Source organism: Amblyomma americanum, chromosome 6, assembly GCF_052857255.1.
Source record: "Amblyomma americanum isolate KBUSLIRL-KWMA chromosome 6, ASM5285725v1, whole genome shotgun sequence".
In the NCBI taxonomy this organism is placed as follows: domain Eukaryota; kingdom Metazoa; phylum Arthropoda; class Arachnida; order Ixodida; family Ixodidae; genus Amblyomma; species Amblyomma americanum.
The window spans coordinates 55,816,039-55,828,244 of record NC_135502.1 but is presented as its reverse complement, the minus strand read 5'-3'; the positions used below and the strand labels follow the sequence as shown (position 1 = coordinate 55,828,244).

The 12,206-nt window shown below is 48.3% G+C and overlaps 1 protein-coding gene across 1 annotated transcript; it reads left to right on the top strand.

The window, feature by feature from the left end:
* Positions 1 to 741: 741 nt before the first annotated feature.
* LOC144094716 (uncharacterized) lies at positions 742 to 3,029 on the top strand. Its single transcript, XM_077628630.1, has 2 exons — positions 742 to 871; positions 2,629 to 3,029. Exons 1-2 carry the CDS (start codon positions 749 to 751, stop codon positions 2,809 to 2,811), a joined length of 306 nt encoding a protein of 101 aa, XP_077484756.1. The 5' UTR covers positions 742 to 748; the 3' UTR covers positions 2,812 to 3,029.
* The last annotated feature ends 9,177 nt before the right edge of the window (positions 3,030 to 12,206 follow it).

Sequence of the window (12,206 nt, the reverse complement as noted above, 5' to 3'; positions counted from 1 at the left end):
TAATTTTTTTTAAATAGTGCACTAAAAAGGTAAATTGTGGCTACGAACTTTTAGCCAGCGATATCGACGAAAGCAAGACGTTTGCAATAAGAAAAACAGTGCCCCATACGCACGTACTTTCAACGAACTGAAATGAAACTAGGCGCCTAGAGATAGTAACTGCAGTCTACAACACATAAAACAGGTACCTATTGGTACCTTGCCTGCGTCCAGTCTACGACTCTCGAGAATCACTTATACACATTCCGTAAAAGGAGTCTTCTATGCACATAATTTTCTGCTCTTTGGCAACCCCCTTTTCTTTTTCATATTTCTTATGAGTTAATATCCTATTGCCACAACAGGTTATACGGCGTGTTTAATTTTTTTTAATACGAATTTTTTGTGTGTAAAGCTGGGGAGGCCCGCTTTCGAGGTTGGGTTTTTGGCTATCCGGATACCTCGTTCAAACGTATTGGTGAATAGTTATTCATTAGTTACCTGAGAGGTTATAATAATTGTGTGCTTGATTTCTTCTAATTGAGCTGTACTGAATAAAATGAAACACTCCTTTCTTTTCTCCTGCAAATCCCGGTTTTACTCAGTGGGGGCCGCAAGCAATCCCAAACAGCACGAACACTAACGCAGAGTCGGGCAAACCACGGGACAAGCAGCGCTTGGGTGGGCTTTCCGGGTGTCTCTACAGTGCACGCCGGACTGCTGCCCCGATCCCAGAGCTGGATTTCTCATACCTCCGCAGCACTGCCGGATGTGGGAGAACGTGCGCTTCGACAGCTCCGGTGCCGCCAACTTCGCCGAAGTTCCGGGGAAGGCTGGCATGAGCTATTACCGCCTGGAAGCCTACGACAGCGTTGCATCGCTTGATATAAAGGTCCGTTCGGTGCCATTGTCATTGGGGTGCACCCATATACCTTCGAGAATCAATTCTGATTTCGGTCCCTATAAGTGTTCTCGATCTCGCTTCGGTTTCCTTGGCGAAAATCGTAAAAACCTTCCAAACTGTACTTCCTCAGGACACTGCAGAGGGAGCTAAAGCGCATAAACTGACCTCGCTTGTCCTCCTAATCTATGTTCACCCTTTGCGGCGCCGTCATGGTGAGAATGGTCGCACAACATGAGGCACTACATTAACTATACTTAATTTGTTTACAGAGAGTATTTGTCCTTCTGAGAGTCGTGACATTAAATTTTTAACAGGGATGTTGTCTAATAATAATAATAATAATAATAATAATAATAATAATAATAATAATAATAATAATAATAATAATAATAATTGGTTTTGGGGGAAAGGAAATGGCGCAGTATCTGTCTCATGTGTCGTTGGACACCTGAACCGCGCCGTTAGGGAAGGGATAAAGGAGGGATTGAAAGAAGAAAGGAAGATAGAGGTGCTGTAGTGGAGGGCTCCGGAATAATTTCGACCACCTGGGTATCTTTAACGTGCACTGACATCGCACACCACACGGGCGCCTTAGCGTTTTTCCTCCATAAAAACGCAGCCGCCGCGGTCGGATTCGAACCCGGGAACTCCGGATCAGTAGTCGAGCGCCCTAACCACTGAGCCACCGTGGCGGGTAGGATGCTGTCCAGAAGTTTTACTTTCGTTGTAACAGCGGCCTTTGCATGGTGTCCGTTAGAACCCCCAGCGATTTGAAAAGATAGTTGTTGAACGGTGGACTGTCAAGAAGCGTTACTATAATGGCTGCCTCCACGCTCAAAATGCAGTTTCCTCTGTTTCCTCCATGATGGCCACTAAAAATCTCAATTCTTGGTCTGCCCGAGTATTTTGCGCGCTTTTTTTTTTCGACACGAACACATTTTCTTCTTCGGTGCCCTCCCCTGTCATACGTGTCGTGCTTAGACACAGCACAAAGAGAGAGAGACAGAGCCTGAGGAGCGAACACTTTTAAGAGCGTCAGCTCTTACACTTGCGTTTGTCAAAGACGCGTCTGTCTGCAACGAAGGATCAAAACAGCTTCACGTGACCACACTATATCACGTAGGAACACTGAGCGCGTGGCGCCTCAATGTGTGTCTAAACTTTAGACCCATTATATACGCGGCCATCGAAGTGGAACCATCCGGGACCATAATTTGCATAAAGTTTGGAGGCCACCCGTTTGACGCAGAATGCCCGAAATAGTGTCAAATGACTTGCTAATCCTGAGGAAAAAGTTACTAATTGAGATGAAGCCCAAAATATGCGTGGGGTTCGCACCGACGACCTTTCCGCCCTTGCACCATGTATTCCGAGGACCTTCAGACAGCCATTACGGCCGAACCGTTTGTCGCATGGGGTTCCGGATGGTGTAAAACGATTCGTCGAGTTGTGATGCACAAGTTTATGAATTTATTAACTGATATAACTATGAAATATATCGGATATGGTGAAAGTGGCTGTAAATCGCAACAGCAGTGCAAAATCCATGAGGTAGCTAGCTAGATGGCGCTGCATGTGTCACGGAAGGGACGTTTCTGGAAAGGAAACATCCGCGGGTGTTTGGATTTGGTCTTCTCCACGTTTCCTGAGCACACCGATGTAAGCACTAGAAGCTCCGGTAGCTAACGCTCTTAAAACGCTGAGGCAGTTTTGGCGGAGAATTTTTCTATCTTTTCACCCCGCAGCTGGAGAGCATCCTGTCCCAGTTCCCGCGGCTCTGCGTAGCGCTGGTGCACGTGGACTTCGATGACTACCTGGGCGCCTGCAGCGACGGCCGCGGCCCGTTCACGCGCCTCTCGTCGGTTCACGAGGTGCTACGGCGGTTCGCGGTCACCGCGCAGTTCTACGTCGACCTGAGGCGCCGCTGACGCCGCAGCCAGCCCCGGTCGCGCCATGCTCAGACTGCAGCTGTCCGCTTCCGTTGTTTTCCTTTTTTTTTCTATGCGGGCACTCAGTTTTAGGTCTGCTTGTTTTCGACACCGGCAAAAAACTGTCCAGCGGAGCACTGCGCAACGCGCAATTGCCTTTTTTGTTATTGTTCATATGGAATCATTCTGAAAGCGGCGCGGAAACTGTTTTCTCTATGCAGCCCTATATATCTTTTCGCGAAATTAGTCTCGTTAGAAACACGAGTCGCAAATACGATATAAAAATAATAAAGCTGCAACCATGGCGATACATACTGAGCCAAAGCGCTTCGTGTGGTAGGCTGCAGCTTCAAAGTTATTTAAAACTACTAACGCAGGCTTGCAAGCGACACTGTACAACCGTATCACAATAGGCTAACTTAAAAACGGCGTGATTCACCTTACCTAAGGCTGTCAGAGCGCCCAATATAGTGGCTTCGAACACTGTAGCCCTACTCTCACGCGCAGTAGAAGCCTGTTGACGTACGTATGTCTCATCGCCGATATAAATAATTTGAATGAAGCTAATTTCTAACGCCCTGATTTGGAGTAAAGCCAATACGCGTAATTGCACCTCAATGTGCGCTTTATACTGCTGAATAAATTCTGTTCTTGAGTCCTCTGGATATGGATCTCAATGCAATTGGCATTCCCTCCGTTAGCCTGTGAAAAGAGGTGGAGGACCAGATAAGCTGTCTACTTGCGCGAGTACAATGAGTCTCGCTAATTCAAACTTGCTTAATCCGACCTTCCGGTTTAATTGAGCTGATGCCTTGGCTCCATCCACGTCAGGTGGACTTAAAAGCACTATTGGGCTACCCTTAATTCAAGCTAATTTTCGGGCCTCTTCAAGTTCGAACAATCCAGATTCGACAGTACAACCTTTCACCCTCCAGGCGCCACCGCTCAAACACGGTCGCTGTCACACTGCATAGGCAGAAGAAGGCCGTACCACTAAGGACGGCGCCAGGACATTCGTGGCAGGGTGGCGCGTCGAAGCAGGTGGGAACGGGGTGGCGGTGGCTTGAAATGCTGGGTGGGCAAGGGTGCCTCTGTGGTATTGGTATTCATAAAAATATAACCGAAAGGGTAAGCATAAATAAACTTGAAAGAATCCAAAAGAAAGCAGTAAGGCATATATATAACACTTACGGGCGAGCATCAGTCAGTGACCTCCTCAAAAAAAGCGGTTTACCCTCTATTCCTAACAGAAATCGCATATATCGCTTAAAGTTTTTCTATCAATTAATAATAATTTCAAAGTTGACGCTTCCAATATCCTTACTTACTCCTCGGGGTACCAAACTAGAAATCGCTATTCTCTTTCCATAACACCATTAAATTCGCGAGTTAATTGTTTTAAATATTCTTTTTTTCCAAGGACCATCACTGATTGGAATAACCTCACGGATGATGATGTCAAGCAGACATTACATTCATATCAAGAGCATTTGCATTGATTGTTGTTAATTGACCTTGTCGCTGTATTTTCTTGTTGAATTCCTATGTGCAATTTTGTTTTGTTTGTAATTCTGTATATTAACACAATGTTCCCACCTGCTATGATCTTGTGTACAAGATCGCAGTATTCATAAATAAAGAAATAAATAAATAAATAAACTATGATAAGCGTCCTCCTCATCAACGTCTGAACGAAGTACTCGAGATTTATCTGTGGCCTGGCAAATTTTTTACCTCCCCTTGGTGCCACCACTGAGTACCACCTGTACGTGCAGTCTTTTTCAAAGTTCCCCGCTCGAAACAACTTCGCTGCACTACGCAGGTGCCATTAGGGTGGCTCGACTAGGTGCCATCACCAGCGCGCGCTCTCACGAAGTCTAATAGGCAGCTCACCGTTGGACAGGTACGTGCTTTCTGCGGTTCATACACAAAAAAATATATACATGATCCCTGAACCATATAGCTACTAAACTCTCCCTTGCTCCTTAGAAAGGCTCGATCGATAGAAAGGTTGGACATTTAGTGATCGCTAATTGTCACTAGATCAGCGTAGCTGGCGGGTTATGGCCTTCATCTTCCGAACACTTAGCTGGCCAGTACTTTTCTCAGCACTCCTCTGAAGAATTTGTTTAATCGCGTCGTTGTTGCGTTGTGTGCCGCATAATGATTCTAAACCTACCGCCACATCTACCATGTTCATTTCCGAACTCATTGCCCCGCAACTTACCTGTTCATTCCCTAAGTGCCAATAACGACGACCCTCAACGTTCTAACAGAGCACACATGTCCACAGTGTCAGTACTGCTGCGGTATTGCGTCCGCAGCGACAATTATCCTCCTTCGTAGGCTATCTTTTAACATGCAAACTATATGTTCCCGAAAGGGTGAGCGTCAACACGTGGCTGGTAAAAACTTCAGAAATTCAGTGACAACTTTTCATCCACGAAAGTGGACTTTATCTTCAAGAAGCGTGGTGGCCGCCTTGGCTGCAGCTGAGCAGCCACTGCTTAGGAGGAGCTAACAGACAGACAGGAAGGCCGTAAGATGAAGCCTAAATAGAGAGTCCTCCGCCCGCACCACTTCTGCATCGTGGGTAGAATGAGCGCACAGATAACGATTTTTACAGAATCTGGCCGACATTTCGCATAGGGGCGTCTAAAGTGAACGTCTCGGTTGCGAACAACATGGCTTCCGCCAGGAAAATGCTGAGAAGCTCTTGTTCGGACGTGTTATTTTTTTAGCTATTCCTGTTCAGCTCCTTAACTATTGAGAGGCGTGTAGCTCACCTCAAGTAATATCCATATCAGTTTTTATAATTTCGAAAGCGCGGTTACCCTCGGCCCTATGGCCCAGCAAATGTTGGCTCTTTTGACGAGTTACGTGTACTGGGGAGGTTGCTTTGCCTGCAAGCTTCTCGAAAGCGCGTATATTTTGGTGCGATGTCGTCAGAATATATTCGGTCATAGCGCCGAGGATAACCACACTTTCTAAATTCTAAAAACTGATATGGATATTACTTACGGTGGGCTCAGGGTACGTATCCAAAGGGGGCCCGAGGGGGCCCGGCCCTCCTCCCTCCCGAAATAGCGCTCAACCCCCCCCCCCCCCCCCAAAAAAAAAGTGTTCTTGTTAGGCATAGGCCCTGCCCCCCCCCCCCTTTCCGGGTTTCGCCCTATACAGTTAACTGCCTCGGGCCCCTCCCGAAAAAAATTTCTGGCTACGTGTCTGGGTGGGCTACACGCCTCTCAATAATTAAGGAGCCTAAGTGTAATAGGTAAAAGTTAACCAGCCTGCTAATTAGCATATCTTAGCTCTATGCTGATGCATTACACTGCTGAGAATGCTATGCCGAAAAAGAGGGAACCCGACGCGGTGGCTCAGTGGTTAGGGCGCTCAATAGATCCGGAGTTACCGGGTTCGAACCCGGCTGCGGCGGCAGCGTTTCGATCGAGGCGAAACGCATAGGCGCCCGTGTGCTGTGCGATGTCAGTGCTCGTTAAAGATACCCAGGTGGTCGAAATTATTCCGAAGCCCTACAATACGGCACCTCTTTCTTCCTTTCACTCCCTCCTTTATCCCTTCCCTTACGGCGCTGTTCAGGTGTCCGCCGATATGCGAGACAGATACTGCAGCCATTTCCTTTCCCCAAAAACCAATTCATTACTTAATCTAAGCCACGCCGCGGTGGCTCAGTGGTTAGGACGCTCAACTACTGATCCGGAGTTCCCGGGTTCGAACCCGACCGCGGCGGCTGCGTTTTTATGGAGGAAAAACGCTAAGGCGCCCGTGTGCTGTGCGATGTCAGTGCACGTTAAAGATCCCCAGGTGGTCGAAATTATTCCGGAGCCCTCCACTACGGCACCTATTCTTCCTTTCTTCCTTCACTCCCTCCTTTATCCCTTCCCTTACGGCGCGGTTCAGGTGTCCAAAGATATATGAGACAGATACTGCGCCATTTCCTTTCCCCCAAAACCAATTATTATTATTATTATTATTACTTAATCTAAAGGGCGCCCTTCTAACTGAAAAAAGCATATATTTACAAATTGCATAAGGCACCGTGCAGTAACCCAAGAGGCAGCACTCGCTGTGAGCAGGCAGCGTCGCCAATGGGCGCCGGATCAAATGCGTTGGGAGTTATTGAGTGAATAAACTTTATTGCTCTAATAAAGGAGTCTTGCTGCTTGCCCGAAGATTGCCGATGTCTTCCAGGCTGAGCGTGGTTGGCCCCCCTAGTCCAAGGCACCACTGTCCCTGGCCATCCGGCATGCGTGGCTCACTAGGTCCCTTTGGACCTTAAGCTGGCTGCTGGTTAGCCGGTCCTCCCACTGCTCCGCATTTGGCTCTTTGTTGCCTCGGAAAGCTACATTGTGTATGCATTCCCATGTGATATGATACAGCGTGGGGGTTGCCCCGCACCACGGACATGTATCCCTATACTGCTCCGGATACATCTTATATAGAATGTGAAGGTTGTGGAAAGCTCCTGTTTGGAGTCTTCTCCAACATGTCGCTTCATATTGTGTTAGCAGAGGATGTGGCTGGGGATATTTGCGTCTTCTGCCTTTGATGAGGTTGACGATAGCTGCGTACGTGAGCTCTACCGTTATTTCCGGGCCATCCGAGGCGTGTGACGCACCAGCTCGGATAGTAAGCTCGAGAGCTAGCTTGTCCGCCTTCAGATTGCCTTCGACTCCGGCCTGTCCCGGTACCCAGTAGATCCTATGTTGGATCTTTTCGTTGGTTCGCTGCGTTTTCAAGAGAATTCTTAGTGCTTTCTTGTTGATTCTTCCTACCATGTAGCGTCTGCACGCTTCTTGGGAATCCGTTATGATTGTGAGAGATTTGTTGGTGCGATAACCCTCGGCTGCCGCTAGAGCTACGGCGATCTCCTCTGCCTCAGTTATCGTCCCATCTCTCGTGGATGCGCCGCTGATGAGGCCACCCTCCTTTGTTGTGACAACCGATACCGTTTTCTTGATGCTTTGGCTACGAGTCCACAGGTACAGAGTGGCGTCAGTGTAGACTACCTGATCTTGTGTGGCTATCTTCGCCTCTACATATTCAGCCCTTGCCTGTCTTCTGGCTGCGAGTAGATTTGGATCCATATTCCTGGATATAGGGCTAACCTGGTAGGTTCGGCGTATTTCGTCTGGGATGTTGGCCGATCTATGCGTTGGGAGAGTCACGGCCGGTCTCGAAAGTTGCGCTCGCGCGTTCGAACTCGAGACCGGCCGTGGGAAAGTCATGGCCGGTCTGGAGAGGAGCGCGCCGCCCATGGAGGAAAAAAAACCATGGCGCCGCCGCTACTCGAGTCCGGCCGTGGGAGAGTCTTGGCCGCCTGGGCAGCCTAGGTCGGGCGCACACCCGGTCGGGGCGGCCATCGGAAAGTTTTTGGGATCGTAGCAAAGAAGTGGTGGTGATTTGTTTGAGTGACATAGCGATGGAGTGGAGTGGTGGTGAGTTAATGGGAGTGACATAGCGATGGATAAACAGTGCGGGAACATCAAAACACAAGATAGGGACACGGACGAGCCCTGGGTTTATGCTGGGCGTCTATTTCCAAGTAGCAAGGCACGAGAAATATAGAGCAGATGACAAAATGAGAAGGGTGCTCAAGAAAAAGCAGGAAAACACGACCACAAAGTGAAGGCGAGGGGATAAGAAAATACGGTGAAGAAATAAGTACAAAAATACAGAACAAGATTTGTGGCGAACGCCCCCCTCCACATATGTGGTACAACGCGATCGACACGAAGAGAGCCACGAGCGCGACGACCGCGGGACTGCCTGAGGAACTATTCCTAGGCCATTGGGAAGGGACGTATATTTGTTTTTGTTGTTGTTGCTCTCAAGAGAATAATGGCGCATATACCCACTGGGGGGGGTGGGGGGGGGGGGGCATTGGCTCAAAGGACGAAGGCTCTAGAGAGCAAAATGAAAAAGAAAAGAACGTTTTGGGCGAAGATCGCTTTTGAGGCAACAACAATAAGCGGCGGTGGAGGAGGAATGAAATGATGTGGAATAAGAAGAGGAATACTTCATTTTAATTCTCCACTGTATCTTGGCCAATCCCCCCGCGTGGGTACATATATGTGCCATATTCACTGAGGTTAAGAAGAAGGAATGAACGCGTAGAGGGAGCTAAAAGAGAGAAGTGAAAAGAAGATACGAGAAGCTGACGAAAAGCCTGAAAACTGGCGCGCATACGACGGCCGGCTAGGTTATAGCGACATATTCCTGTCCGTGAGAATGAGGTAACTCTGACGTATAGTAAACTCAGGCAGAATTAATTTGAATGGCTTCAGCTATATCTCTGGTGGCGCAGTTTTCTTTTCCTGATTACAGAAGGGCTTTGAAAGAACAGCACATAGCGGCCGGTGGTCTCTGCTGCGAACGTCAATAAGATGCGAATTGATCATCATTCTATCCACATTGTACTGGTGAGCGCAGGTACGTGGACCCTGACCCAGCATTCTTACTTAACCCTGTACTCGCCAATGTTCCAAAATTGAGATATTTTGGCCACTATAGGCCAAACTACATTTTAAGTGTTATGGAATAATCAATTGCGTCGGCGTGCGCCACCAGGCGCGTTCTGTGGTTCTTGGTGCACGCCCTTTCCTTCTGTCGAGCAGGCTCATTGGGAGCAGAAAATACAGGGGCCACAGTAGTGAGTAGCTCGATTTCTTCCGGTGGTGAGAAAAATACGAACGCAGTGTACTGCATGTAGTGTGCCTTCTTTCTCTCTTTCGGTAAGAACGTTATGCAGTGAATCCTCATTGCCGGATCACTGCCCGTCGGGATGTGAGCCACCCACCGTTACGTCTTGCGGCCTTACATATCGTGTATCTCGGTCGTTTGGGGACGTGAAAAACTCTGTCCCTGGCGAGCTAAAATACGTGCTATTGCAGACTGCTACGCAGTAATTAATGTGTGACCACAGAATGCTGCGAATACAATGAAAGAAGGAAGAATTAATACGACGAACGCACTCCCGGAGGCAGTTTCGCCGCATGTGTCGGCGCGGGTGGTCGCGCGGCCCCCAACTGGTCTGCCCTTTCTGCCGCGAGGGGCGCGCGCATCGCGCCGGATTTACTCCTGTGTTTTGGAGCATCCTTGACAGAAACACTTGCAGCACCCAGCTGCCCTGAAAGCTTTTACAGACGCACAGGTTAGTGACGTTGACCGGCTTGGCAGTCATAAAGTATACCTCGTTAAAATCTACTATGCAAGCACTGAAATGTGAGTGCTTAAACCACACTTGTAAGCTGGTCACTGAGCGATACATCAAAACGCCTCGACAGCGCAGACTAAGGCGAGTTGCCTGTACTGATACGTACTTGGCACCATGATGAGGCGTATAGGTGAGGAATATTTTACAGTGTTCGCGGTACGTGGGAAGGAGACCTGGAATCATCATGTTTAAAAATGACGTCATGCATCGTTACCCGAAGACGATGAAAATAATTAGGGCTTCAGCGTCACCTCACGAAGTGTCACATACTGTTATTTTGTAAGGCTTCTACAGAGTTTTTTACCGCATTCTTTTGCAGTTTTATACAGCAGCACTCCCTCTCTCTGCTAGATGTCTTTCTAAAACATATTTGAGCCGAAGCCCTTTTTAGTGCAAAATGAACATTCGGAGAAATGGGCCTACCATAGTTGGTACATTCACAAGAAACCCGAGACCGTCACCTTGAACATGGCAATGAATGCATATGCGTTCATACAATAGTTGGGGGGGGGGAGCAGAAGGGGTAGTGCCTCCACCCCCTCCTCAAATAGGCATGAGGGAGGTGCAAAATCTCTCCTATTTTCTCTCCCGTTTCCTACAGGAAATGAACAGAAAGCGACCCTGTACTCCCAGAGCTCGCAGAAGAACTTTGCAAAAAAAGTGGAGTGCGGTTACCAAACATTCATGATATTTCGAGCTCAAAATCAGTATATATATATATATTAGAGACTGAAAGCGAGCAAAGGGACTCCTACTTGAGTTGTGGCACACTTGAAATGCATGAGACTGCACAAACCACTACAGAGGCTCCGGGCGACCTCACAAACCGTGAAACCAAGAATCGTCGCCGTCGGACAAGTTTCTCTCCCACTTGCCCTCCTCGCTCTCTTCACCCCGAAGTTCAAACAATCCCTCATCCCGTCCACGTTTCCCTTTTCCCTCCATCCCAACCTTTTTATTTAACCCACACAAAGCTGTATACTGAGGTGCCACTTTGAGCCAGTTCCGAAACATCGAGTTTTCAATAAAATATATGGGTTGGAGTCGAGGGTCACCCGATTGGCACGGAAGATAATCGATGACGGCCATGCAACAATGCGTGTAAAAGACATTAACAAGTACACAGATAGTACAGCAGTACTTGGAGACCTAAAGGGACCACCCAGCTATAGTCATGACACCACAGCGTACCATATAAAAGAGGCATCCAGACAGATGCTACGAGAGACTGCCACTCAGACAACCATCTAGTGGGTGCCAGGTCATACCGGTAATCCAGACCAGGCAGGCTCACGGCCAGGCTGGCGAGTGAGGCACAACTTCATCATCGCCCCCAACGCACGGGTTCCATTCCGATCGCCTTCTACTGCACAGCCGTGAAGAGGAGCGACGGCACCTGAAGCAACGTTGCCAAAAAGACCTCATGTCTTCAACCCTCTATGATGCAGACCCTTTGCTTAGAGGGCTGTCCCAGGGAGCTCAGTTTTTCATCAAGGCAAGAGGCATGGCTAGCCTTGACAGCTAGATACATAGTTGCATTATGAAAGTGGAGATGGCAACGCAACGAACCCATCAACCCACAGTCACCACCAGCGGTGAAGTGCCACGCATGTGACTGCGAAGTGACCCCAAATTTGCGGCACCTTGTGCGGGAGTGCGAGGGGCTTCAGACAGTGCAACACAAGCATCGCCCCACAGAAGTGATGTCTTATGAGAACTGGATTCGTCTGCAATATGCAGCGAAACAGACAGCTCACTGTGAAGCTTTGCTTGTGAGGCTTCCATGGCGAATCACCACCTAGGTTTGCCCGATCTTCCTTACCCCATTAGGCATCAAGCCAGCCCTTTTTTCAATAAATTCATCTCTCTGACGAAATACCGTCTGGCCTGAATGCTGATCTCGAGTGCCACCGCCTAGATGGCGATCACGTGACCCCGCTCCGCTCCCCAGCGTGCCGGCGCTCTTTGAAAATTGATCCTATCTAAAATCGTTGCTATCAACTCAAAATGCTCGAAAAACCCCCAGAGTTGCCTTTTAAGTTGACACCAATTGTTTTATCAGGTAGAATATAAAAGTCCTAGAACTCAGTTTTGCCCTTACTAATTCCAACAAAAAAAAGTTTTTGAGCTTCGATCTCTAAGAAACTGCACAGTTCTG

Bases quoted from the DNA above. Each gene is read 5' to 3' on its own strand.
- LOC144094716 (XM_077628630.1), top strand. From the start codon at position 749: ATGTGGGAGAACGTGCGCTTCGACAGCTCCGGTGCCGCCAACTTCGCC. The intron at 872-2,628 runs GTCCGTTCGGTG...TTCACCCCGCAG, and splicing joins TTGCATCGCTTGATATAAAG to CTGGAGAGCATCCTGTCCCA.